This window comes from Cuculus canorus, chromosome 13 (genome assembly GCF_017976375.1).
Source record: "Cuculus canorus isolate bCucCan1 chromosome 13, bCucCan1.pri, whole genome shotgun sequence".
NCBI classification, from domain to species: domain Eukaryota; kingdom Metazoa; phylum Chordata; class Aves; order Cuculiformes; family Cuculidae; genus Cuculus; species Cuculus canorus.
In genome coordinates, this window is record NC_071413.1 from 21106399 (window position 1) to 21133954 (window position 27556).

The following is a 27556-nucleotide window of genomic DNA, read 5'->3' on the forward strand; positions in this document are numbered from 1 at the left end:
TCAGGGGGTTATCAAAGGCAATGCATGGTACAGACCAGACCGGCTCCTCAGCTTTTCCCAGCGGCATTTCCTTGGGACAGCACTTCCCAAACCCACTAGTGCATATATGAGACTGGTTACAGCGACCGCAGGAAAGACTCTAGAGAGAAAAGGGCAGCACCGCCTCCTTGCCAGAGGGATTTTTGGCTGGGTGCAGCACGTCCCCGTCACGGATTTGGAAATTCAGAGTGGTGCAGGAGGCAGATGGGGGCTGTCACCCCTCTCCTGCTCTGTTTCACACCCGCGCAAGCAGCATAGTTGAGCCCAGCACTCTATTGATTACCGCTTTCTTTTTCATTGATATACTTTAGCTGCTGCAGCAAGTTTTATTTGGATGAAAGTGGCTCTGTGTATGAAAGAAACATCCAATCCAACCCAGAGGGAAATAGGACATGCGCGATTTTCTGTACTGTACACCACACGTTTTGGTACCAGACTTCAAACGACTGAGCATCTCCCCGTCATGCATTGTATCAACACATAGGGAAGACATGATCATGTGCAAACGCCAAAATGCATTTACTTATTGGGTTTCAGTTGCAAGATATTTGCTCATGTGGATCATCCCATGTCTTGTTGCTGTTTTTTGCTAACCCAGTCTGTACTGGCTGGTGGGGGAGCCCCAGAGCAAAGCTCCTCTGCTACTTGTGGTGTCAAACTTGTAACCATGCATAAACCTGCAAAGGTTTTGTACAGGAGATCCTGGGCTACCCAAAGCCTTTGGGAGGAGAGAAGAAAGCGGAGGTTGGTCAGGGGAACAGAAAGAAAATACAGTTAACTGTTTTCTAAGTAGGGTCCTCTTGCAGAACATTTTAAATGACATTTAAATCACTCTCATTTATTTAAAATAAAAGCATGTAGAAACACATGAACACTGCTCATGGGTTAGACCAATCCCTCACCTGCAGCAGCCACCAGCCTGGAGGTCACAGTACTTACCACGCTGCACCTCACCAGCCCAGTACCTGGCCGCGCAGCCCCAGCGGGAGCAGTGGTGTGCAGCTGCACCTCGTGACACGTGAAGCACGATGGATGACATCCGTTTTGGTCAAGAAAAAGAAACTGAGGACTTCTCCTGAGCTAGGCTTTGTGGTTAAGGGAAGCTGGCTTTCCTACAGCAGCAAGACTACATAAGGATCCTACAGAAATCCTCCTGCTCCGCTTATATGGTTTGATTAACTTTTGTTTATACCTGTTAAGAAATGAGAGTGTTTTCCCAAGAAACAGTGACTCTGACCATCCAGTCATAACCAGAACAAACCAATACTTTCCTGCAGAAAATGACAGTTACAATAAATGTCCTCTATTCCTTTCAAATTCCAGAAATGAAGTCTTGAAGCCTCCTAAAGCTGCCTGACATGGCTTTCTGGACCCTACATGTTGCTTCTTCCCCCAGCTCAGCCGGTTAGCTGAGTAAATACAACCGTCAATCTGCTCACTCCTCCCTATTTACCTGGGAAAGCCTCTGGTCTTAAAATCCACCTTTTCCTTCCCCATCACTAAAGAGAAGAAGGCGTTATACTAAAGCAAGGAACTGCTTTCTGTGCATGGCCGAGGTGCAGAGCAATATCCTGCTGAGCAGGTATGGATGTGTCTGTTACCATACCGTGGAGCCCTGTGTGAAATGCTGTCACACCTCTGGAGAGCTTCTGGGAGCCCCCACACAGATGCAAGCTGTCCCAGTGCTGGCTAACATCAGGAATGCTTCGCTGCCTCCCTTTCCAACTGTTATTAGTTTAACAGATGCTTGTAGGAGACCTCTAACAGCTCAGGCAGGCCTCGGCCGGGATGTGAGGATGGAGAGTCAGTCTCTGGGTACCACACGTGAAAGGACAGGCTCCTGCTAAAGGAGGAGTGAGAAGTTAGGGCCTCCAAATAATCCCCTTCCTACCAGCAAAACCATAGTGAAAAGAACTTTTTAGACCCTTAAAGCTCCCCCAGGGTCCCTCTCAGGAGCAGCCGTGCTGCGGTGATGGGGCAGCTGTGCCTACTCTGCTAGGAGGCATTAAAGACTATACTTCTCATACTTTTATATGAAGTGATGCAAAATACTTCACCTGGTTTTGGACCCATTGTGATGCTTTTCCCTACTATCATTAAGGAAAGGTGCCTTGAAATGTCGGCTTCTTCCTATTTCAAAATAAGTACTTCAAATTTTTACACCTGCAAACACTTCACACTCCAACAAGGAAAGCAGCACTACCAGCCCCGTTACAGAGGAATAACTACTCACCCATACAAATTAAAAGTCCAGTTAACTGTTCCTGCCCAGGACAGGAGACAGAATTGCTTATAGCAGAGTTCAGATGTCATTGCACAACCACATTCCCATTGCTGATGTGAAGGGCAAGCAGCTTTCTATTGAGTGTGAGGGACGAAGGAAAGACTGTGCCCAGGCAGAAACACACTCACAAACCCCATCTTGTCTTCACTAGGGTATGGGAGGAGACCTGGTTATTCCTGCCACACACAGTCCATTCAATCTTTTTATTTTCCTTGGTGATCAAGTGCTGTCAGAACTCTAAGGACACCGATGGTTATCTTAGGCACAGGAACTCCATATTTCCCCCTCCAGCTTATATATCCTAAGATGCCAAAGCCAATTCCACTTGCTTTGTCACTCCTAAGGCAATTTCTGAGTGCTGCAATTCAATTTTCCTTGCTCAATGACAGCAGAGAGAGCATGCTATCCAGGTCATGCAATGAAATATGAACGAACAGGCTGACACTAACGCACACCAAGGGTCACCAGCACAGCGCCTTCAACCCATCCCATGCTCAGAAACAGGAAGAGGAACAATACTTGTATGTCTTGGCTAGATATGGATGACCTAAATACCTTAGTTGCAGAGGCAGCAATGTGTAGCATGAACACTGGAACAGGTTGCCCAGAGAAATCGTGGATGCCTCCTCCCTGGAGGTGTTCAAGGCCAGGTTGGATGGGCCTTGGGCAGCCTGAGCTAGTGGGACGTGCTTCTGCCCACGGCAGGGGCATTGGAACTGGATGATCTTTAAGGCCTCTTCCAACCCAAACCATTCCATGATTCTATGATTCTGTTGCTATGACTCCTTTGAATTTGTGAGGAAAAGACCAAAGAGGATATGATTTCCACGATAGCGCCCATGCCATTCCTGTCTTCTCTTAAATCCCATTAGGAATTCCACTTAGAAGGAGCAACACAAATCTACCCTAATTAATAATTTTCTTCAGTTTTAGTGATCAATGTAATCGCTGTCCCTCTCACCTCCCAGGTTACAGACCTGAGGCTTTTTCCTCCTGTAAACTCAGCTTACAAAACATGAAGATAAGTAACAAATGAGCCAAAATAGCCTTGTTATGGAAAAAATAATCCATGGAGTTGCTCAGTCAGTTAAATCAGGACATTCCCACTGTGTGCAAATACAACAGAGGGCCCTGCAGCAACTTGTGACTGATTCGGTAAAGGCAGATACAGAGGCAGGTGTAATACCTTGAAGTCAGCATCGTGTGAGTTGGATGGGCTGGGCAAAGGGTGTAATTTTGCCTCACGGGCTCCAGCTGTGGCTGGCAGCAATGGACTGCTGAATTTCCCTGCTTCTATGCAAAGCGTGGTCTTTACAGGTGTACGGGCCTAGAAATCACAGATGCAGAAAGTTTTATTTTATTTATGTCTTTCTGATCCAGACACAGAGAAGTAATTGCTTTCCTTGAATCTCACTGTGTTGCTCTTTGTGGCAGGGAATTGGAGAGGAAATATATCCCTTATAAAAGACTATCTGGTCCAAGGGAGTAACAGCTTGGCACACGATAGCCCTTTTTTACCTGCTGCAGGAGCACGGGTGCTCAGTCTTTTAAAGAAAAGAGTGCAATAAATGACGAAAAAAACTTTCCAAGTGTAGAGCTGTGCTTTAATTTTAAGGGCAGGGACAGGTCAGGGCGAATTTCACCCAGGCTTGTTTAACCAGCTCTTTGCTCAGTCTCAGTTGAAAGGATTCACAGTAACCTGTTGTTCCTGAGACAAGCTGACCCTACAGCTCTGCTGGTCCCCATGTCCTTGTGGCAACCAAACTTAACAAGGCGAGTTCCTGCTCCATGTTAGGCTGACTTTAACTGAGCTCCTCCCGGAGTGAGGTTTGACTTAGAGAAGAGCAAAAAACCCCTGTGAAATCCTGTGATTGTTGTCCACAGGGCACTAAGCACACAAGGAAAAGCTATTCTCTTCACACACTGGCTTTGCAAGCATCTTTTTGGGCACCTGAGCTGCAGTAGGGCTCTGTCTCTCTCATGGCTCCAAGCCAGCAATGAAAGCTTTACAAGTCTTTTTGTACCCACAGAGGCATCTGTACAGCCCCCAAACCTTCAGTGGCTTAATACAGCTGGAAATGCCTGGACCGTAAAAAGCTTCTCTATAGAAAATGAAGATGGAGGAACAGCACCCAGCTCACTCTTTCAGCTGCCTCTTCTTTGTGTTTTCTAAGTGAGAAGCAATAAAAGCTGATTTACGTCATTAAAGCCAGCAGATATGACAGATGCAGACAGACGGCAAATCAGCTGACTGAAGAGATGCTGCTTTTACTGCTGGGTTTTTGGAGGAACCATGCTAGCAGGGAGGAGATCGAATGCTTGGGGATTCATCTGGGAGAGGGCCAGAGTCTGTGGGTGCTGCGTTTTCCACCTGCCATTTGTGCTGGGGGTGTAATAGGGCAGACAAGATCTGACACAGTCATTTTTTTCCTATTTGCATTGGCCTCGCTCAGGCTTGTTTATTTGGGTTAGGCGGGGGTGTCCTGCAGGCGCGGTGGTGGTGGTGCCGAATCCTTTCCCCGTTTACGCCGAATGTGTAAATGAACAGCAGCTGCCTCTGCCCTCCTGTTGCTCAGCATCCCCAGAAACACTTTGTGAAAAGGGATTGAAATAGCAAGGAAATGTCAGCACTGCGCCGGAGTGGAGCTCCAACTTAGGTCTTTCCTCCGGAAAGCTTTCCAAACGTAAGAGCAAAGTGCTAGCTGCACAAATCCCAGTTTCTGCAGTGGGGCACTTCAGAGGGGAGGCTGAGCTGGGACTCGGCTCATCACTGGGGTGGTACTGGATGACAGATGGATAGTCACCGGCAGAGCTCACTAACCCCAGCAGAGATGCTGTAACTTCCATCTCTGAGGAGCTCAGTTAAGGCTGACCTTTAAAAAATGACATTGGCATTCAGGCTCTTCCACTTCATGCTCCATGGCTTTGAATCACAAGGCTCTGGCTTGTGTAGACTGGCCAAGGGTGACCTGTTTGGGTGTCACAGCCCAAGTTATACCTACAGAGCACCTTGCTCTCTGCGCAGAAAACAGCTTTGCTCCCTGTCCCACGGGTCTGCCCTCTTCCCGCGTATTGGTCTTAATCTCCTGGATGTGTTTCCCCTACTCTCCTGTAGAGCATTGAGTGCATGGCTGGGTTTTTCAAATCACATCAGGAGATTTTGGTTCCTCCCCAGCAAATCCTACAGGACTGATCATCCTTGAGCATATCAGGGCCAGGGTTAGAGGGAGATGACAACTGAGGATGACAAATAAGCGGGCATAGAATTATAGAATCATAGAACTACTAGGTTGGAAAGGACCCACTGGATCATCGAGTCCAACCATTCCTAACACTCCCTAAACCATGTCCCTCAGCACCTCGTCCACCTGTCCCTTAAATACCTCCAGGGAAGATGACTCCACCCCCTCTCTGGGCAGCTGCTCCAGTGCCCAATGACCATTTCCGTGAAAATTTTTTTCCTGATGTCCAGCCTGAACCTCCCCTGGCGGAGCTTCAGGCCATTCCCTCTTGTCCTGTCCCCTGTCACTTGGGAGAAGAGGCCAGCTCCCTCCTCTCCACAACCTCCTTTAATGACATGATAGGGTGTAGGGTGTCTCAGTCAGTCTGGAGGGACATAGTTGTGATGTTACTACCACCCTGAATTCTGGCATCAGTACAACCCAACAACCAGGTGACTTTGTCACAGTTTACCAGGGCTCACAAACCTGGCTCAAAGAGACCAGAAACCACAGCTCCCTCCAGCCTTTTCAAGAAGAGACAACTGACAACTAATAGCAATCACTCCCTCAATTCAGTTCCCCTCAACAGCTTTCTGCAAGCCTGACATCTTTGCCTGCAGGAGAATAAAGACCCTCAGAGAGACTGAGCTGGCAGGAATGAGCCCTCCATGCTGCTGCAGATCAGGCACAAATGAAATCATTACCAATGTTTGAGTACCATCTCCGATTCCTTTTCGTTAGACAAATGCAAGTGTGTGCCTGCCGCAGTCATCGTTAGTCCCAAAAGCATGCACCCCCATCACACTGAATGAATGGGCAGAATACAGTAATGAGTCTTCTTGCCGCCTTTCTGTGTATTTAATTCACTTGTGTTAATTGCACTCTAATTCCAGGGAGCACACAGCTCCTCACTAGCTTTATTTCCAGATGGCATTTTGAGCCTAATGTCACAGTGGGAAGTCATAAAAGCTCTCCTAGAGCAAATTACCTGAGGAATCAAACAGTTCCAGTCTCACTCAGGAAAATGAATTTCTGCAGCCTGAAGAAACAGATTATACACGGAGGCCAAGCCTGCTTCAGGCGTGCACGACTGTCCTGCACCTCTGCAGCATAGCATGACCGCTCCCATTTTAGAAGCCCATCTAGCTAGATCTCCTCTCTTTCTGGATAAGGGATCCTGTCAACATCTTTTGAAAACCAACACATCAGCTAGAAAAGAGAAATAAAACACCACGACTTTACCAGTGGAAGGAAGTGGTACCTGGGCATGCAGGACTTGATTTTGAAGAGTGTGGAGGAGGACAAATTTCCCCAGGATTTCAGAGTCAAGGGGGAGTGACTGACAAAAGCACATTGCTGTAGCACCCCAGTGAGCATTCGTCGATGTCTGAGCAGTTGCTGGCTATGCAATATCCCGTAAAGAAGTGTTTGGGCCTCCAAGACCCAGTTAGACTCACCGTGGTTTCATCTTCGTGGAGCACCTGGTCATAGCCACTCAGTGCGACGCAGAAAATGATCGCTGTGACATCCTCAAAGCAGTGAATCCACTTCTTGCGTTCTGACCGCTGGCCCCCGACATCAAAGAGCCTACGGAACAGAACACCATCAGCACCCGCTCTTTCTTTATTTTGAGGAAACTTTAGCATGTTCAGACCACACAGTCCCTGGAAGGCTCCAAACAAAAAACAACAGGTCTTTTAATCACTGGTTGAGTCTTCTCCAGAGCCTGGAGCTGAGGAGCACCAGGAGGAGCAGTTACAGCAGGGGATGTGGGGACTTGCAGGAGCGTGCTGAGTCCCAAAGGCTCTGTGGAGGTCGAACACCGCATGCTCTTGTTTTATATGCTCTAAATAGTGAGTGTGGCTTTCTGCCTTCATTCCCTCTTCTCTCTGCTGGCTAGTATCACGAGGGCCAATATGTAGTGTTAACCACAGATGTTAGACCCATTTTAGAGAAAAGATCTGGCCAAATATTTTTATCAGGTGTGGAGCCAATCTCGTGTTACACCTCCAAACAAAGAGGTGTCGTTTGGGTTAAAAAAAGGTACCAGGAGCTTCTATCTTAAAGGCAGTGATTTTCAAGACAAGATTGCCACACATTGCATATTATTGATTCCCAGAAATGCTGTGTCCCCTGCAGTGGGAGTCATCCTTGACTTTAACACTTTAACAATTTCTTCTTTGGGAACTATGGGGAAATCCTGTAACAAAGAGATGCCCTGAAAATTTACCTGTATATGCAATTTTAGACTAACCTGAAGTGGAGGTTTTTGAATGTGAAGTGGGTTTCTACAATGCCAGTTGTTTTGACCCTGGTTCGGAGGATATCCTGCTCCGTGGGCTGGTAGTCTGCAGCTCCGATTCGATCTAAGCTGTCTAGGTAGCTAAGAGAAGAAGGGAAAAGAGAAAGAAAACAGATAAGAATAAGACACACACATTAATCTTCGTCAATCTCAGATGAATCCTTCAGCTTCCTATTAATCCTTTTCAATCTCACTTTTCATGGCTCAATGTGTTGCAGTTAAAGAGAAAAAAATCCTACTCTGAGGAAAAAGAAATGCTAACAAACCCCACTAACCTAAGCATAAAATCTGATAGTGAACCGAACGCAGGAAATTAAGCGTGCGTGTGTTTGTGAGCCCTGACTGCAATCTGTGAACACACACACACAGTTTTAATATTACTTGCTATTTTTGTTCCCTGAGGGATTAAGGTCCCAGTCGGTCCCTTGTGCTGGGTGCTGTACACACACATGCTTTTCTGTAAGGGTTTATACAGATAAGAGATTGGAGCATATAGGTCTCATTCCCAGAACAGACAGGTTGGGACAAGCCTCTGTCTCTGCTGGGAAAGGAGGCAGACAGGACAGCTTGCTCCAATGACATGCGTTGCTTTTAATCAGCTCGAATGAAGGGAGGTGACTCTGCCCGAGTGAGTCCCTGCTTCAGTTTAACATCCAGCATAGGGCTGGCACTGTGGGAGATGCAGTGCTTGGACAAAATCTGGGGGCGCGGTTTTATGGTTTTCATGTGGGAGTACAAACATGTGGGAGTTTGGGTTTTTTTGTGGGGCAGGGAGGGAAGGTAGAGGGGAAATTTAGCTTTCTAAAATGCTTCAATAGTTTGAAAACATTTTCCCTTATTCTACTCTAGGCTTAAAATCTATGAACATAAACGAATCTATGAATCTATGAAAATCTATGCCTCCATGAGCTGAAAATTTGGGTAGGAAGTCCTGTCTTTTGTCATAAAATGCAGAGAACCCAACAGCTGCACGCATATGACCACAATCAAGACAGTTTTTCTAAACAACTTGGACCAATTGAAAATAATTTATAATAAAAGAGGAATATGGACACACAGCTGCATTATACAGTAAAGTCTTTCTTGCTGCCATTGAGCTGCACCCAGACGCTCCAGTTCCTCTTAAAGGGGGTTTGATGCGCGTTAGAGGGCCTAAATGCCCACCTGTGGCCCCAGGAGCATCAACTGAATGCACGAGATGCTTTCAATATACTGTGACTGTCATAAAGCAGATCTGTGCACGTGTGGCGATCTCCTCTTGATCCCTGTGTTTCTGGCAGCCCTGGTGTCACCCAAGGAGGCAGCGGGGCATGAGGTGATGTGCTGGGGCAGGATGGGACAGTACCCGTTCCGTGTCAGCCAGAGGATGGCGGCTTTGTCCAATGCAGCTTTACAGAGGATAAAGAGTAGGAAGAGGAGAGGTACAGTTGTAGGGAAGGAGAAGACACTGCTGTCTTTGGTGAGTATGGGCTCACCGGTGAGCGCAAGAAGGTGTGGGCCAGAACCATTCACAATAAGATAGCCACGATGTCTAAGCCTGACTTTTTCTTTCAGTTTGGCTAAATGAGTTTGTTTGTTTTTTTAACATAGAGTGTGGATTTTGTCCTTACGTGTGACCCAATGATATCGACTCGGTAGTGAGTCCCCTTCCCCCCGTCCCTTGCCAAAGCATATCATCCCACTTGGCCCGAATGCGACGCCCTGTGCTGCGCTGTAGATGCTTTCCCTGTTGCATCAGAAAGCAGGAAAAGGCTTTCTATTTGTGTCCTGGAAGGAGTGCTCTGAGCCTGGGCTCCGAAGCAGGACACCTTGTACGCTGTGGCTGTTCACTCCTCTACCCGAGAAAACTCACTGCCACCGGCTTTCGTGCCTATGCCACTGGTCTGGAAAAACAAACAGGCAACCAAACTCCATGCTAAGGTGAAAAACAAACCTCACCCCACTTTAAGCACCTATTTTGGCTACCGACCATCTTTTGCATTCATTTTCGCTAAAGAATTGCAAGAATCACATCACCCAGAGAGAAGTATATAACCTAAGCAGGCTTGTTTATATTGTGCTGTTTTTCAAAGGCACTGTGGTTTTGTGACAGATGCTCCATTAATAGCCTTATGATGGGCCCTGGGTGGATGAATGGGGCTTCCTTTGAAATCAGATCCTCTGCTGCGGTAGCTGAAGTTGCCATCACCCATCTATTCACAACTGCTGTCAGCTCCTGTTATTTAAGAGACATCTCTTCATATGTGCCTGCAGACTGAGGTGGCTCTGCAGTGCCCAGACCCTCCTCTGTCCTCAGGAACAAAACATTTCAAGGTGATTGTAAAAAGTGGAGGTATAAGAGAAGGGAGAATTTTCTTTCCCTCTTGCAGCTCTTGGCAGTACTCTGAAGACCTTCATCGTTTCCTCCATCTTAACCATCTGTATTTTGGGTCAGAAGGGACTTTAAAGCCCATCAAGATGCAACCCCGTGCCCTGGGTCAGGGGCTCCAGTCCCATCCAACCTGGCCTGGAGCCCCTCCAGGGATGGGGCAGCCACCACTGCTCTGGGCAACCTGGGGTCAGTGCCTCAGCACCCTCACAGGAAAATATTTCTTCTTTAAATCTCATCTCAATCGCCCTGGCTCCTTCAGCTTAAAACCGTTCCCCCTTGTCCTGCCCCTGCACTCCCTGATCCAGAGCCCCTCCCCAGCTTTCCTGGAGCCCCTTTCAGCACTGGAAGCTGCTCTAAGGTCTCCCCGGAGCCTTCTCTTCTCCAGGCTGAACAGCCCCAACTCTCTCAGCCTGTCCTGATACGGGAGGTGCTCCAGCCCTCCTTTAATGCTAGGAGTACCACAAATGAATGCAAACTGGCCGAAGGACTCACAGCATCACAGCAGCTCACAGACAGAGGATTTTGTTACTGTAATTACTGCCTTCAATGTGTGATCATTTGCTTGTGAACAGGAGCTTCCTTTACACCCCAGGCGGCATGCTGGGACTTCAGGGGGTTCTTACTCTTGTTACCAGTGTGCTCAGCCTACAGCTCTTCCATGCAGTGTTCCCCTTGGCTGCCTGACAGCGAATTAGCTCCAGATTTGATTTCATCCTGCATGCAACCTGGTTTCTCTGAGGCTTGGAAAGCCTTGCCTCCCTTCGCATCCTTGTGCATGGAGGTGATGCGGCCTCACATCCCTGGCTCCACTGGAGTTACTCTGGGGGTCAGAGGTTTGGGGGAGCTGAAGTAGCCTGCCAGCCCCTCGAGGAAGCAGGATGATAGTGACAGAGGGAGCAGAGCCAAGCAGGATCCACCCCATCTACCCTCTCCTCCCTGACAGCATTCATCTTCCGATCCCAGTTGGGATGACTTCACAGGAACCTTGGCTGGGAGGGTATCTAGCAGCTGTCCGGGTGAGGGCACTGTTTCCCAGAGCTTAACTGGTGTTGTGATGGAGAAATGCTCAATATTCCTGATACTCAGCCTTCCCTGGCTTCAGGGGAACCGAGCTCTGTGAGTCTGGTGCCTCAGGGTCTCCCATGCTAATGCACCCAGCCCAGCTGCTTGCCAATACACCCTTTGTCTTTTATGTTAACTCTCCTCTTCATCTCTTTCCTCATTTCTAGTCTTTTCCATCATCCTCCCCGTGTTTCTCAGTGCCTTACATCATTTCAGCTGCCTGGCTCTGTTTTGCATTTGTTCCCGGTAGTCCTGATGAGGGTCAGCCATCAATTTATATGAAGGTATACAACATTTTCAGTGCTGGTTTCGAGGCTGCATTCCAGAACTGTTTACTCCTTTGGCTGCACTCCTCTGGAATTTTTCTCATCTCAGGCTGCAGCAGATTCTTTTTTCCCCCCTGGACCTGGTGACAGCTGAGCTAGACACTGTTGGCGTGTGCGCCTCATGAAGCTCATGCGTGCTGTGGCATGGCCACCATGCTGACATCCAGTTGCAGGAATGGGAAGCTCAGACAGGCTTCTCTTTGGATGCCGAGCTGCTTTAAGTTGCTGCTTGCTCCCCTTGGTTCCTGCTGAAGTTACCTCCGAGGCTTCATCGGAGCGCTGGTGCTCCTGACTTGGAAGGACTAGCTGCTCTGTTGGGTGTGAGCCTGAGCTGGCAGAGGGTGGGATGTTGTGGGGCTGTCACCTCTTTGGGAAGAGGGAAACTGAAGTGGGGACAAATTGCTACACATGGTGCTCGATGGCAGCACTCCTGGTTTGCCCTTTGAACTGCAAATCTCAAAGCCAAACTGTTGCTGCAGATAATTAGTTGTTGCAGCCAACAGGCTTGATGACACATAATCCCCTCAGAAGCTGGCATCTGTTTAACCAGCAGAAATAAGAGCACTTCGGAGGCCACAGAGCAAGTGCTCAGCTCTCCCCCTTCCGTGACATCTTTGTTGCACAGTGCTGGCATCAGAACTCCTTTCACTTCCCAGCCCCGGGGTTCGCACACTGGAGTGGGAAGCGTATCTGAAATGACACATCAGCTCTTATTTGCAGCCTGCCTTGCCCAGGGCTTGCAGGGGTTAAAAAATGCTGAAGAAAGGTTAGAAGGTTTTTGAGTACATGAGTAACCCCCTAGCATTATACTTCTGAGCTGAGCAGCTCCATGACTGCCTATATCTTTTATCTTAAATGCTTTGTTTTGAAGCAGATTGCAGGTTTCTGAGTCACCCGGTTTATCAGGCTCAGGGCGGTGAAGCCCGACTATATTACACTTCTAAAAGCAAAACGCACAAGAAATGGCATCTCTGAAATACAGGGAGAGGACCTCATCGAACTGAGGCTACGAAAGGCAGACACTCTATAAGGACTAGCAGATATTAAATATCTCTACACCGTTATACTGAAAACAGAGAGTAAATATAGTTCCTTGCGCCTTCCTTTGCCGTTTCCAACAGCATGTGGCAGGGAACATGCATCGATGCCAGGGACACTGCATGCGGAAAGGACTGTTGTCCAGGTTATCCCGTGGTAATGGACTGGCAGCAGCAGCCTATGTGCAATGCGTGTACGGGGACCCCTCCCCAGGCACTCTGCCACCATGGGAACCTCCACCCGGCGTTGTTCTGCCTGTGCCGAAGGCTCTGCTGGTTGGTCGTCTGTAGGAACAAGTGTCGCTGAGGTCCCTGGCCATGGTCAGAGCTGGATGCCTGTGGCAAGGCCTACACAGACATACATTCATGCCTGTTGAGGTTAATGGCAATAACATGGTTAAACGTCTGTTAAGATTGTCTTGACTCAAAGGTGACACCTTGGCAGTCTTTGCAGGCAGCATTCAGCTCACATCTGAGGTGTTGACACTGCACAGAGGCTGAGCTCACGTCCTCAGAGCTCAACAAGCAGTGGGGCAGCAGCAGCCACAGCCTGGGTCTCGGTCTGGGGTGGATATGCAGACAGGGGAGCAGGAACATCAGGGGAGCAAGTCTGGATACAGTGACATCTTCCCAGCTGCTCCTCTGTCCTGCCGGTCCTGGCCTCTATCCACATCTCCTCTGTGAAGGAAAGGCCATGAGTGGGATAACCCAACCTCGTTTTGTTGGCTTGAGCCCTATTTGATTGAAAAAACAGATCCTCGTTTATCAACAGACATAGCTGAGTCACTGCTGGGTTATTTTCTACTCCACATACAGAGACACTCAAGGGTCAGCCCCAACATCATGTCCTGGCAAATGCTGAGTTTTTAATCAAGATTGTCATGCATAGGATCCATCTCTTCTAACTCTGTGTGAAGATGGCTCTACCTGTGCACTCCTACCTAGTTCATGGGCGGAAAGATATCTGCATTTGAGCTTAGCTTGTAGTATAGCTACTTCCCTTCTTTCACTGATGAACACACAACTCAATGTATACTTAGCATTAAGAGCACATAATATTTAGTGACTGTAGAGTAAAAATTCAGAGGATAAGCACTGGGCTTAGGGATGTCAACAGCATAGTAAACTCTTGTTGTATTTGGTACCACAAAAACTGTATGGGTGCTGCTCCTGCAGGTGCGATACAGCTCAGTATGGCTGCCCAGGGCAGCTGGCGCTGTGCAGACACCCAGAGGCTGTGGCACCACAGCGTTCTTCCTGCAGACGCCATGCCCAGCCATATCTGCTGCGTTATTTTAGGGGAAGGGGGGAAATAAATCACTGCCTGCTTTCAGAAGCCAGCACTTGTCCAGCACGCACAGCGCTGATGCAACATGTGTCTTAAATACTCATCAGTTACAAAAGCCTTGAAATGTAGTCATGCTGTAGCATGGGGTCCCTCCAGAAATCAGTCCCACCTAAGGGCAGGGATCATGACGTGCACAGGCGTGTGCAGAGCCCTCCTGAGCTCCTAAGGAAAGCCAGAAGGTGTTATGTGTTGCCCCTTGGGCGCTCCCAGGTGGGCTATAGCAGGCAGGAGGAAGAGACCCTAGGAGATAAATAATTCAGCTGAGAGGGCAAGAGTGTTATCTGGCATTTCTGAGCCCAGTCCAGAGAAGGGAGGTCTTGGGAATTCAGCCCAGGATTTTGGGCAACCTGTTTTGTGTCCACCTGTGCCTGTGTTCCTCACTCAGTCAGGCCTGCCTTTATGTGAATCCTGTGAATTACATGTCATGCTCTACTGTCCTGCCACCACTCCTAACGATAAATATCATCTTACATCCAACCAGATGAGATAGCAGCATGGACTGCTCTCTGATCACAAACTCAAACTGTATCACAGTGTCCTTTTATTCCAGCGCTAACAAGGCCGTTTGCATTGCTGACCAGACCTCCACCAGTGAGCAAAGCGAGCCAGTCAGCTTCCCTGTCCCAAACCCAGCCATCAACAAGACGCTTCTAGAGCCTGCTTCTTGCAGGTTGCTAACAGCAGGAGCGGTGGTCACCAAGCCCAGAGATTACTGGGGTTATTTTCCTGAATGAAAATGGATGCTCTGGATTTTCATTACTTTCCCATGGCAAATCATGAAATCATAGAATGGTTTGAGATGGAAGGGACCTCAAAACGCATCCAGCTCCACCCCCTGCCACAGGCAGGGACACCTCCCGCTGGATCAGGGGCTCCAAGCCCCATCCAACCTGGCCTTGAACACCTCCAGGGATGGGGCAGCCACCAGTGCTCTGGGCAACCTGGGCCAGGGCCTCCCCACCCTCAGAGGAAACAATTTCTTTCTAATATCCCAGCTCTATCTCCCTTCTTTCGGCTCATAACTGTCCCCCCTCATCCTATCCCTGCATTCTCTAACAATGAGAGAGCCCCTTCCCAGCTCTCCTGGAACCCCTCTAGGTACTGGAAGCTGCTCTAAGGTCTTCTCAGAGCCTTCTCTTCTCCAGGCTGAACAACCCCAATTCTCTCAGCCTGTCATGATCCTTGCTATTAAGAACGGTGCCAAATCTTAACAGTAGGGATGCTACATTGCAAGGCATTTTTTTCCCACCCTACATTGAAGCAAGGCTGTACAGGGCTTGTACATCAAAATCAACTTGACAGGCTTGATATTCATACTAATGATAGGCGGTGGGAATGAACAAAACCAGGTTGGAGTTTAGCTGTCCTAGTTAGAATTGCATTTTTCCAAGGCGTGACTGGATCCAGAATAATTTTTAGCATCGCATCTGGATGAGCAGAGTCGCTAAACAGCAACCATACAACAAAGGTACTTCAGGACAGACAGGGACCTGGAGCTAAGGAGTAAGATTCTGGCTCGCTTTGCTCACTGGTGGTGGTCTGGTCAGCAATGCAAACGGCCTTGTTAGCGCTGGAATAAAAGGACACTGTGATACAGTTTGAGTTTGTGATCAGAGAGTTCTGGCTGGGGGAGAGGTGGGCTGTGGGGGAAAAGCTAAAAAGCGAACTCTAAAAATCTACTCAGAAACAGTTTTGGAGCCACGCAGGGAAAGCAGATGTGGGCTCACCTTTCTGCAATGGAATTTGAAAATTGGATGGCATGTAAGAGGGGATGATAAAGATTTTTTTACACATTAGAGCCCTCACAAAAGAAAAAACCAACGCATCTGGATCAGATCAATGACCTACCTAGCTTAAGTAGTGTCGGAGAGCAGATGTTGAGAGAGGAGTATGAATCCAGGGTGAGTATGCAGTACTCAGTTTTTCCAGCCTCCAGTACTTCATATGGATAATGGAGTTTCAAAGAGAAGGCTGACATCTGTATGTTTATCACCCCTCCATGATTTTTCTTCCAGAAATTTATCTAGGCGCTTTTTGAAGCCATGCAAACTTCTACCAGTCACATCTGCAGCAAGGAATTTCCCAGCTCAGCTACTCTGACTGTGAAAAACTGCCTCTTTCCAGTTTTTAAACTGCCATGTCAGAGTTTAACTTTGTTAGTTACTGTATGGGAACAGCTGTCCTTTATTTCCTCCCTGTTCCCCACTTATTTCTCTGTAGACATCTCCACAGACCTCCACACATTCCCTGTAGAGCATCTCTGTGCTAGTCCTGAGACAGCCTGCATGGCAGCTCTTTGGAGCCTTTTGTCACACTAGGAAGGGGGTTTCCTGATCTCCTGGATCCTATCCAAGGTGGGGAAAGGAGTGAGCCACAACTGCTTTGTTCTTTACATAACTGTCTGCTTTATATGATGCTACCTGGAGAACCAAAGAGTTTAATGCCAGTCCATTAGAGCCGCTGCACGGGCAGAGCTGGTGAACATGGTTTGCTAGCAGCGGTGCGATCCCTTTTAGACATATCCTCATTTGGGCAATGCTGCTGTTTATATGAAGTCTCTGTGACTTAAATAATTGTTTAGCGCAGAGCCGCTGACCACAGGGCACCTACGCCTTTGTTTTATAAGCAAAAGATTTTTATGGGGGCTGGCTGAATCTTTCCAGCAGCACTCTGTAAATCCAAGCCCACTGGGATGACGCACGGCTCAGACTGTGCAAGGTCTTCTCTCTTGGTGGCCCTGCGTGCAGGTGTTCTCTGCACACGAGGGCAGACGCATGCACTCATCAGAATTTGGCTGAAGCAGAGGAAGGCTCAACAGCTCCAGCCTAGCTCTTGCTTTACGTAAGCCTCTGCCTCCTTCTGATGACCAGCTCTGAAGGACAGTAGCTGGGCTGGAGCGGGGATGAGGCATGGTGGGACTCAGCACCCTGGAAGCAAGCAGGATCTATGCCTAAACCTTTATGCAACCTTTATGTAAGTGGGTTTGATACTTTTTTTTTTTCGCTCCAGGACTGCTGTTATCAACCTGCTGACAGTGGAGCTGACTGTAAAAAAAAAAAAAAAAAAAAAAGAAAGGAAAGAAAAGGAGGGGCTAAAAATAAACTGCAGGGAGTCTGGGATAATGAAGGGCTTGTTCTAGGAAGGAGCCCTGATCAGAGGACATAGCCCCTGGACTGCAGCGGGGCTCCTGGTGTGTCCGCATGAGGAGGCTGGTTCATCCACACGACACTCGGCCGCTCAGCCCAAACAGGGCAGAAACATCAACAACCCCATCCCACTGCGGCCCCACATGCTCCCAGAACTCCTTACATCACACAGCCGCCAATTTGATTTGGCCTCAGGGCAATCTCGTGAGCTCATTACTCAGAATTACTCTTAACCGAGACAGCAAACAGCCGTGACCACAGATGAAACCAATCCTGTGGACTTTAGCCTTTTGATCAGCCACTGACCAGGGAGATTCACTGAGGTATTGTTGTACCCCATTCAACAACTCAGCACCACACAGCTGCTCATTCACCTCGCCTCCGCCCCACAGTGGGATAGGGAGGAGAATGGAAAAAGGTAAAGCTCGTGGGTTGAGATAAAGACAGTTTAATAGGATGGCAAAAGAGAGCTACAATAGTAAGAAATAATAATAGTAATAATAATAGAATATACAAACAAGTGACACACAACAGAGTTACTCACCACTCCATGGCCGAAGCCCAGCCTGCCCTTGAGCAGTGATCACTGGCCCCTGACCAATTCCCCCGTTTATGCACTGAGCACTATGTTGTACGGTATGAGACAACACTTTGGGCAGTTTGGGACAGCTGTCCTGGTTCTGTTCCCCCCCAGCTTTATGTCCATGCCTCATCTTCTTGCTGGCAGGCCAGCATGAGAAGCTGAAAACTCCTCGACTGGTTAGCAATAAATGGAAGAGGGTAGCTGAAAGAGGGGAGATTTAGATGAGATCTTAGGAAGAAAATCTTCACTGTGAGGGTGGGTAGGCCCTGGCCCAGGTTGCCCAGAGCAGTGGTGGCTGCCCCATCCCTGGAGGGGTTCAAGGCCAGGTTGGATGGGGCTTGGAGCAACCAATGGGAGGTGACCCGGCCCATGGAAGGGGGTGGGACTGGATGATCTTAAGGGTCCCTTCCAAACCAACCATTCTGTGATTCTATGATTCTGACTAAAAACTTCAGCGTGTTATCAACATTGGCCACCAGCAGGTCCAGGGAGTTTATTCTCCCTCTGTACTCAGCACTGGTGAGACCGCACCTTGAATACTGTGTTCAGTTCTGGACCCCTCACCACAAGAAGGATGTTGAGGCTCTGGAGCGTGTCCAGAGAAGAGCAACAAAGCTGGTGAAGGGGCTGGAGAACAAGTCTGACGAGGAGCGGCTGAGAGAGCTGGGGTTGTTTAGCCTGGAGAAGAGGAGGCTGAGGGGAGACCTTATTACTCTCTACAACTACCTGAAAGGAGGTTGTGGAGAGGAGGGAGCTGGCCTCTTCTCCCAAGTGACAGGGGACAGGACAAGAGGGAATGGCCTGAAGCTCCGCCAGGGGAGGTTCAGGTTGGATATCAGAAAAAAATTCTTCACAGTAAGAGTCATTGGGTACTGGAACAGCTGCCCAGGGAGGTAGTAGAGTCGCCTTCCCTGGAGGTGTTTAAGGAACGGGTGGATGAAGTGCTTAGGGACATGGTTTAGGGAGTGTTAGGAATGGTTGGACTCGATGATCCAATGGGTCCTTTCCAACCTTGTGATTCTGTGATTCTGTGATTATTTTCACCCCAAATCCAAAACATAGCAATACACCAGCTACCAGAAAGAAAATTAACTCTATGACACGAAGGAAAGCATTATTTAATGAGTTCTGCACTCTTGTATTGAGTAGACAGAGGATGCCCATAGCTGGATGATGGTGCAATTACGATGAGTGGGCTGGGTCTGTTGGGAGCTGACTTCAATTAAAGGCCTCATTTATACACTCAGCATGCTGAGAAAGATGGGTTGCTGGTGTTGGAGTGGGAATCATGTTTCTGGACCTTCTCATCTGTCCATTCTCCTGACCTATTAGCAAGCTATAGAGATTTCTGCTTTCAAATCTCATTTAAGCATCCCTGTTAGAAACTGTGGGTACCAAAATCAGACAGTGCTCTGCTGTGGACAGCTATGACCCACAGCTAGCAAAACCTGGAAATTTTACCCTTGGCTGCATGCTAAAAATGTCTTGGTTATCCCAGACATAGGTGGATCTCTTGGGCACATAAAATCTGTGCAAATGGACTTTCCGGTCCTTCTCTGCAGCTGTCAGGCTGAGGCTCCTCTGAGAACAGCTTTGCTTGTGGTATTGCGGCATTTTGGTTTCAGGACAGATGCAGAAGAAGAGACACGTAAAGGAAAATTCATGGAGTTTCTCATTCCTTTAGAAAAAAATCAGCTGAATCATTGTTAGGAGGAGATTTCTTTGCATTGTATCAAAATAGTTTGATAGTTCCCACCAGTGAAGGCTGTCACCTGGTCCAGGCTGGGCTGGTGAGATGTCTTGCTGACAACCAACATTTCCTTTCTCTCTCTGTTGCAGACACGAGCAACCTCAGAGAGGTCTGTAGTCATAGCCTCTTGTCAGATGACCACCTCTGGAAGGTTAGGCTCCTGCAGCCCACCTAATAGTAGTTAGGTTTGCTCCCAGCAATCAGCAGGAGTGGCTGATCCCTCTGTTCAGCTGAAGGTGCATCAAGGATATATGCGTGATAAAATCAGTTTGGGATATTCAGCGCAGGACAGCCTGGCTGCAGAACTGGTGTGGAAGATGAGCTGAGGACACCACCTCCAAGGCATATTCCTTCATGAGGGTTGGGGACAGCTACTGTTTCTGCACTTGAGATTGTGCAGAGACTTTCCCCTGTACCCTGCAGACACGTCCCTAGCAGAACGAAGCTTTATAATGAAAAATACAGCCATCTGCCCACGGACCTGCCAGTGATCATGTCTCTTGGGAGTGAGCCACAGGCCGAGTGCTGCGGTAAGCCAGGTGGGTGGACCAGGAATCCTCCTGCCTGCTTGGTGGGAGAAGTTTGAACCAACTCAGGAGCACTTCACGCCCACTGGGAAGATGGACCTGGCCCAGAGCAGTGTTGGGTCTGGAAAACATCAGGAGTTCTTCCAGACAACATGGACTTTATTGGCAATAAATGCTTTTGGTGAGCTTCCTCTTGACTGCATCTCAAGCAGATGGCTGGTTAGCACAACCATCGCCCTTGCGCAGCCTGTGCTTCTGCGCTCTCTGCTGCTGGAGCAACTCAACTCATGCTAAGCATGATTGATGTGTCCTTCCAACCTCCTACTGGAGTAGGGAAATGTTATTAATCGCATTCGCTTTAGGAGGAATACAAGTATTAAGGGGATAGATGATTTGCCTGAGGACATGCCGGAAGGCCCAAGGTGGTCCTTTAAAGTCAGTTTGGGGTTCCTAAATTGCAGACAGGAGCTTTAACCACAAGACCTTTTTGTACCGAGTTTTATAACCCTTCAGCGGTGTTCTTCCATGCTTTTAATAGGGACTTTGCCCATGTAGGGGCAGATGCTGTAAGGCTGGTAGAAATTTACTGTTCTATTCTAAGACAGAAACGCATTCCCTACATCAAGAGCAGCCTATAAAATGGTGTCACAATTGATAATTAAATCGTGAGTTAACCCAAGAATTTGAACAGAGATAAATAAATGTTCTTTTTTTTTTGGATGAACAAAGAAGGCTGAAAATGGATGTTGTCATGTACTTTTCTGCTCCGCCCAATATAATTTCATGCACTCCTATATGGATTTTGATGAGTTCTGCAGATCAATGGTGCTGCATTTAAACACGAGCTAAGCAGTAATTACAGATGCGTGCAAGATTTATTCATCTGGTGGCACTGCACCAGCTGATGGAAGGATCAGCCGTACCCAATCAGCGTTTGAAGCTTCTCAAAATAAAGAGCTTTTTGGCTCCCACTGCAAAGTGAAAATAAAAATAACCCCCTGAATCCCAGGAATGCCCTCTTCTGTCCACACAGGGAAGGCTGCAGGATGAGTCTGGGTCACATCTGCACCATTGCTCACCGTTGCCTTGCTTGCGCACACCCATATACGCTGTTCATGTTGGGACTTCTTCACACGCTCACCATATGACCCACTTGTCCCTAGGGCTGAGGCCTGGATTGGTGAGATTTAAGGTATAAGTCAGGAAAAAGGAGGAGGATGAGCAGTGTGGAGGAAGGAGCCAGGTAGCGGGCGGCCAGCATTTCCCAGGATCATGTCCCTTGTGCTAGAGGGTGTCCACGCCCAGCGCGCGGGGGCTGGGAGCCAGTGCGACGTGCCGTGCTGCGGCATGAGGGGAGCAGCTGGGGCACTGCAGTCGGAACCACGGAGGTGCGTAATGTGGCTCTGTTGTTATGGGAACACGTGGCAGGGGATGCAAGGTAGCATGTTAAAAGGCAGATACTGGATTTTTGTTCAATTTTAATTCAGGTTTTCCCTGTTAATGTGGGCTATATGCCCATATAGGAGCCCTCCCATGGAGCAAAGGTGCTCGGTCCCCACTGTCACTGCAAGATGCCATAATGAGCAAGGGAATCCCGCTCTGCGCTGTTCTTTGCTAGGATTTCAGACAGTGTACTGGTGTTGCTCCTACACCCAGATTTCTTGTCAAACTGGTGGAAAGCAGCAACACGTGAAGCAGAGCCAACAGGGTCAAAGCAGAACCCACGACCCTCCTGTGATACTTCTGTTCCAGGGCAAGGGAAGATAAAGAGTGAAATGAATGGACTGAACCAGGCAGACCAAGGGGTTGGGCAGCTCCTTCAGACACTGAGACGAGTGCCTGCACTGACGTCATAGAATAGTTTGGGTTGGCAGGGACCTTAAAGATCACCTAGGTCCAAGCCCCCTGCCATGGGCAGGGATACCCTTGGTGTCAGAGAAACCTTTGGTAACACAAACAGGTCAGACAGGTGACCTCTGTGCACTCAGCTCGTAGCTTTCTATTTACTCCCAACCATTTTAAGTAGATGCCCTTCAGTCTCCCACAGCGATCACAGATGTCTGAATGGACACAGCAGGGCTGAACCTCGCCGCCCTGCCTCTGCGCTGCGCTTCAAAGGAAGCTCCGCTGGCACTGCGAAGCACAGGCAAGTGGGACACCCACTCAGCCCTGCCCAGAGAGCAGCCGTAGGTGGGGAGAAGTTACCCAGAGGTACGCCCAGGGTGTCCTGCTCTGAAAGCTTCCCTCTGTCACACTCAGGACTGCATGCAGCTGGGACCCAGTCGAGCCTCTGTATCATGAGATGCAGCTCTTCATCGTGGGTGGGGAAGAGGCTCTTGCATCCTTAAGGGTGGTCCCCAGGGCAGGATACAGGTAGCTGAGCTCCTGGGTAGAAATGTGTAGCCTTTTATCCTGAGTTTATTTGCAACTTCCACATTCATGTCACCTCTTTGTTTATGTATTTTTGTTCAATGAGATACTCCTCTGAGGATTTCTTAATGCAAAGTTGCTGCTTCCAATGTCAGTTTAATTTGAGCAAAGCTTTTTGCCTGGACTCCACTACCAATTCCCAGCTCTCAACAGCTGCTAGCTAGTGTCAGCTGCCTCTCTTTCTTTCTCCTGTTCTTGCCCATTGCAGATTTGGCGTCACTGTTCAGTACACTCCCTGGTGCAGTTTTTCTCATGTTGGGGATTGCAGGGCCATGGAACTGGAATTGTTTAAACTAATACTAATGCTGCTTGGTAGGATGTACTGGCTGGTATTTTCCTGAACGAGGATTTGGAAATAGTTCTCATGCTATTGTCAAACCCTATGCACCAAAAGCAATGCTGAGGGATTGGGAAATGCTGATTTATGCCATTGAAAGTGCTGTCAGAGCCTCAGAGCTAGAGACTGCTCGTGGGGTGTTTCATGGCTTGCAATTTTGGAACACTGAATTTCTTTTCAATGGTGGTGCTCCCAGCAAACCCGCTGCTCAGCACTGGAGTGACAATGTAGCCCAGCAGGGAAGGGGTTACAGCATGACGCAAAGTGCATCATAAATCCCCAGTAAGGCTTGGACTAACTGTCAAAACTCGAGCTGACACTTCCTTGGCGTGTCTTCATGGTGCGGTTGGTGCCTGGTTTCTTTCTCCCCTGTATCTCTTCCCTCTCCTCCCAGCAGCACAGAGAAGGTGCTGCCTCAAATCCAGGCTCAGCGTCATTTCTCTTCTTTTTTTTCTCAATAAATTCAGCCCCAGAAGAGACCCTCAGGGACCTCATAGGAGGTGCCTTCTCCAGGTACTCAAGCACTAAAATGCTTTAGATGGACAGGAGATGGGGAAGGTGTAAGCATGAGGATTTTGGCACGAGGATGGGTGTTTGCTCTGCTGTACTCCAGCCTCCTTCTGCTCTGAACTGTGCTGTCATGACTGGACTAAAGCAGCCCTATGTGGAGCCTGTGCCTGTAGAGCAGAGTGAGTCCGTGCCCAATCTGCACCCGCCCATACAGAATTAGCCCCAAAAGCCCAAGCGAGGGCTGCTGGGATGGTCAGAGGCGTGCAGGACATCAGAGGGTTTTCTGATGGGCACTGGCAAAACAGGAGTTGTGGGTTGGGATCTATGCGTTACATCAGTGGTCTGAAGGCATGGAACAGATTTGGAGAAGGTGAAATAATAGTTTATAGGCAGTCTCACTGTTGTTTTTACTCTAATAGGTAGTCAGTGGAAGAAGTATGAATGAACAAACTGTTACGGACCTTGTGCTAGCTCGGTGTGTTGCAGGGAGGGGAAAGAAATGATAAAAAAAAAAGATAATAATAGGAAAAGGTCAAAAATCTGCCCAAAGTGTAGCAGGCTCACTATGCTGCCTGGCTCCTGCCTGGCTCGAATGGGCCCAACTCAATGATCGTCTCGTCAGTGTGTGTGTTGGGAAAAAGCAGGTATGAAACCCTTGGCAAGAACCCTGCTCCTGGCACTGACCCAGCCCTGGAGAGGGCCACAGCCGTGCGATGTGTCCCCTCCCCAGGACCTGCTGACTTTGTGGAGCTGGAGGCATCACGCCGGGGAGCTGCCGTGCCCGCTGCTCTCGGCAGGGCTGCTGGTGAAACCCCAAGGGAAAGCACAGCCGTTCCCAACTGTCCAGCCACGCTACCTTCCCCAGCGCCAGGTTTACTCCGAGATGCCCTGAGTATGCACCATGGGCATGGCACCAGCCGTGCTCAAATACGTGCCCTGGCCACATCTTCTACATGGAGAAAGAAACCTCGTATTTCCCCCTCTCCCACCTAAAAAGCAGGAGAAAATCAATGGCTGGGGGTTGAATACTGGCTCAGTGCTTGGCCTGGATAAGGAAGAAACAAAGTGGTGTTTGCTACAGGGCTAATTAGAGCTATTATATCAATTAGTCTGTGAAACGATCAGTGCGCAGGGCTCTACCAGGCGAATCCTGATTTCGGCAGGACTGTCTTGGCTGAATACTGATGCTCTGCTCTGGTGAGGCTCACCCAGACACCCTGTGCCATACTTTGCCCTCTTGCCCAGCCCAATAGCCTCATTCTGCTGCTGTCTTCTGCTGCTCTCACCACCGCAGACCTCCATGTCTCATAAATAGGAAAGCGGTTATTGTCTCCTTCAGGGAACTGAGACAAGGAGCTTCAGCCTATTGAGCAATGGGCACCAAGGCTCTCGGTGGGGCCTGGAGAGCTCTGCCTTCCTTCAGGGGCCGTACCACCTTCCCTTCATGGGCATAGCTCCAGGTGCTTCTTCCCCATGATTGCCGAGTCCTGTGATTTCATGGCAAATGTCACAATATTTGCTGCATTTCTATTTTTTTCCTTCTTCATTTTTGTTCTCTCTTAAAGCCTCAGATCTTCAAGGCTGGATATTAGATGGACTATTTGCTTAAGGAAATAAAAAAGGGCTTTCCAGCTCTCCTGTTTACAGACAAAAGACTTTAACGTATAAGCCAGAGGGCTTGAGAAGCAGCAGATAAAAGCAATCTTCCAATGCTTGTCTTAATATATATTGAAAAGTGGGCGCTTTTTAGCTAAGCTCATGATTGGTTTTGGATTTAACATCCGACCTTAAATACTTGAGCACAGGGATGCTGCACTCTTCCAGTGGGGACAGTGTGTGTGTGTGCCCAGGCTGGTCCCCAGGAGAGGGCAGGGGGCAATGGCAGGGGCTGCACACCTCCAGCAGCCACTCAAATGCTTTTTGGGCTCTCTTGTGCCATGGGGCCCGATGAATCGCCCTGTCCCAGCACAGTGCATGCCCTGAGCATGAGCAGGAGTGGACAGCGTGATGGATGGATGTTGGAATGGTACCTCCTGTGGTCAGGGGAGAGGAGCGTCACGCTGAGAAGCCCAGGGGCAGGGAAAGGCTGGTGGCTGTGAAAATGTGAAGGAGGGGGAAAGAGAGATAACTGCATCCTGAGGGCATGGAGCTTATTTGCTTTGCCTGGTAGTGCTTGTCATGGGCTGGAGTGGCTCCTCCTGAGCTGTGCGTCCCTGGGTGGTGGCAGGCAGCTCTGCCCAGCCATGTGCTTTCTGCATCACAGCAAAGCTCCTTTGCAACTTTCCCTTCCAAACCAGGATGATTTCTGGGATAGGAACCCTGGTGCGGGAGGGAGGGCAGCATCTCCCTGTCACACTGTCACCACCGGTGCCTGCAGACCCATGATGGTTTGCTCCATGCCGGAGCCTGACTACACACAAATTCCCATGTTCCTGCCACGCACCACCGCCACGTCCCAGCATTGCAGACAGTGCCAGACCTGATGGCAGTCACATGAAGAAGAGCCATGACACGGCAGCTTTGCCTGCAGCCATGCTGCAGAGGGACATCTGCCTTGCTGGAGCTACTCAATTCCCTAAGGAGCTTCGAACAGCAATCAGGATGCTTGCTGGTAGGAGATGCCCCATCTCCTGCCCTCACTTTACTGTTTGCTTTGCAGGACAGTCTGTGGCGGCAGAGCTGTGAGAAAGCTGCACAGAGAGAGAGGGAAGGTTGGGCTCCCTGACTCTGCAGGAGAGGAAGAGCAAGGACTGCAGGTTCCCAGGAGACCCTGGGCTCCCTGGCTGTGGAACTGTGTCCCAGCTGGCATTGCTGACTCCAGCATGGGAAGGAAGTTGGGGTGAAAGTCTGTGGTGATGGGCGAGCTGCAGGGTGTGAGCACTGAAAGGCAGAGCTGATGGGACAGGGAAACTGCGCGCACCTTAGGGGTAGCAGAGAAAAACCGAATTGAACAGAACAACAACAACAACAACAAAATCCTCAGCCCTAACCCTTGGTGGCAGCTTGCCAGCTCTAGCTGGTTTCATAAGGACATTTCAGCCTAAAAATACACAAACACTCAGCCAAAAAAAAGTAAAATCTTTCTGCACCGAATCTGTCACCCACAGCCCTTCGCAAGGCAGGAAGAAATTCTTGTTGGGTCTGTCAGTCGACAATGAGAACAGATTATCCAGGGTTCAAGACTGTGCTTTCCTTGGAGGTAAATGCCCTGTGCTGTGTTGATCAGTGATGCTGGCATCTCTACAGAAAATGTGGAAAGAGAAGAGGCTGTTCCCAAATTCTGGCAGTGTCCCCTCCTCCAGCCAGTGTGAACTGCTGCCCAGCTCCGACTCTTTGAATGGGAGCTTTGCCAATAGCGGGATAGCCCTAATTGGCACGATGGGTCATTAAACAGCAATTTATTTAGTCACGATGTTAAGATTTTGCTAATCTTCATTCCAAAGATAACTGTTGTGATGTGACACGACAATGAAAAATGTCAAGGAGGCAGCAGGTGCTACATCTTTCTCCCCGAGGAATGAACTACTTAGATAACTTCTCTGCTCCTCCTTGCAGGACAGTCTGTGTTATCTCCTGGGTCTCTTCACATGGATCTTACAGAGACTTTTTGGGGGTAAAAGAGGATTAGGAGGGGGGGAAGTGACAGCAATATACCACAAGTTTTTGTTTGCAAGATACGTATCTAAAGAGATGCTGAGTTTTCAGTGGAGCTGGCTGCAGAATTTGCTATTTCAGATGGAAAGGCAGCAAGCAAAGCATCAGAGCTCTGGTTCAGCTGGTGAGTGGTTTCCTGGATGTTCCCACAGGGTGCTGGGTGCTGCCACAAGCCCAGCTCTGTAGCTTCTCCTCTTCATGAAACAAGTTAAGTCGGGGGGTGATGGCATCTCAGATTACCTTTGCACAGACTGAGAGGGGATACAGTCTTTCAGAAAGTGGTGGCTGTCCCATCCCTGGAGGGGTTCAAGGCCAGGCTGGATGGGGCTGGAGCCCCTGATCCTGTGGGAGATGTCCCTGGCCATGGCAGGGGGTGGAACTGGATGGGCTTTAAGATCCCTTCCAACCCAAACCTGTTCTATGATTCTATGAAACCATGTGTTCACAAGAGACAGGACCTCCTGCTTTTCCTTCTCCTTGGTTTTCTTAAGAATTTGTCTGAGCTCCAGCCAGAAAATGTCTTTTGAGACAGTTCCTCCTTTCCCCCATGGCTTGCATGCGTGGCTTGGAAAAGGTAAAGGGAAAAGCCTGGCTCTGGGACCAAGCTTCTGTGTGGCCTCTCCTCCGCA

General features: G+C 48.9%; 1 protein-coding gene across 1 annotated transcript in view; it reads right to left on the reverse strand.

The window, feature by feature from the left end:
- LOC104055938 (guanine nucleotide-binding protein G(o) subunit alpha) overlaps window positions 1-27556 on the reverse strand; it is a 47197-nt gene that overhangs the window by 13583 nt on the left and 6058 nt on the right. The window contains exons 2-3 of the mRNA XM_009557127.2: window positions 7799-7927; window positions 7002-7131 (exon numbers count right to left, since the gene is read on the reverse strand). Coding sequence (XP_009555422.2) covers window positions 7002-7131; window positions 7799-7927 — 259 coding nt within the window. The remainder of the gene's footprint in view (window positions 1-7001; window positions 7132-7798; window positions 7928-27556) is intronic.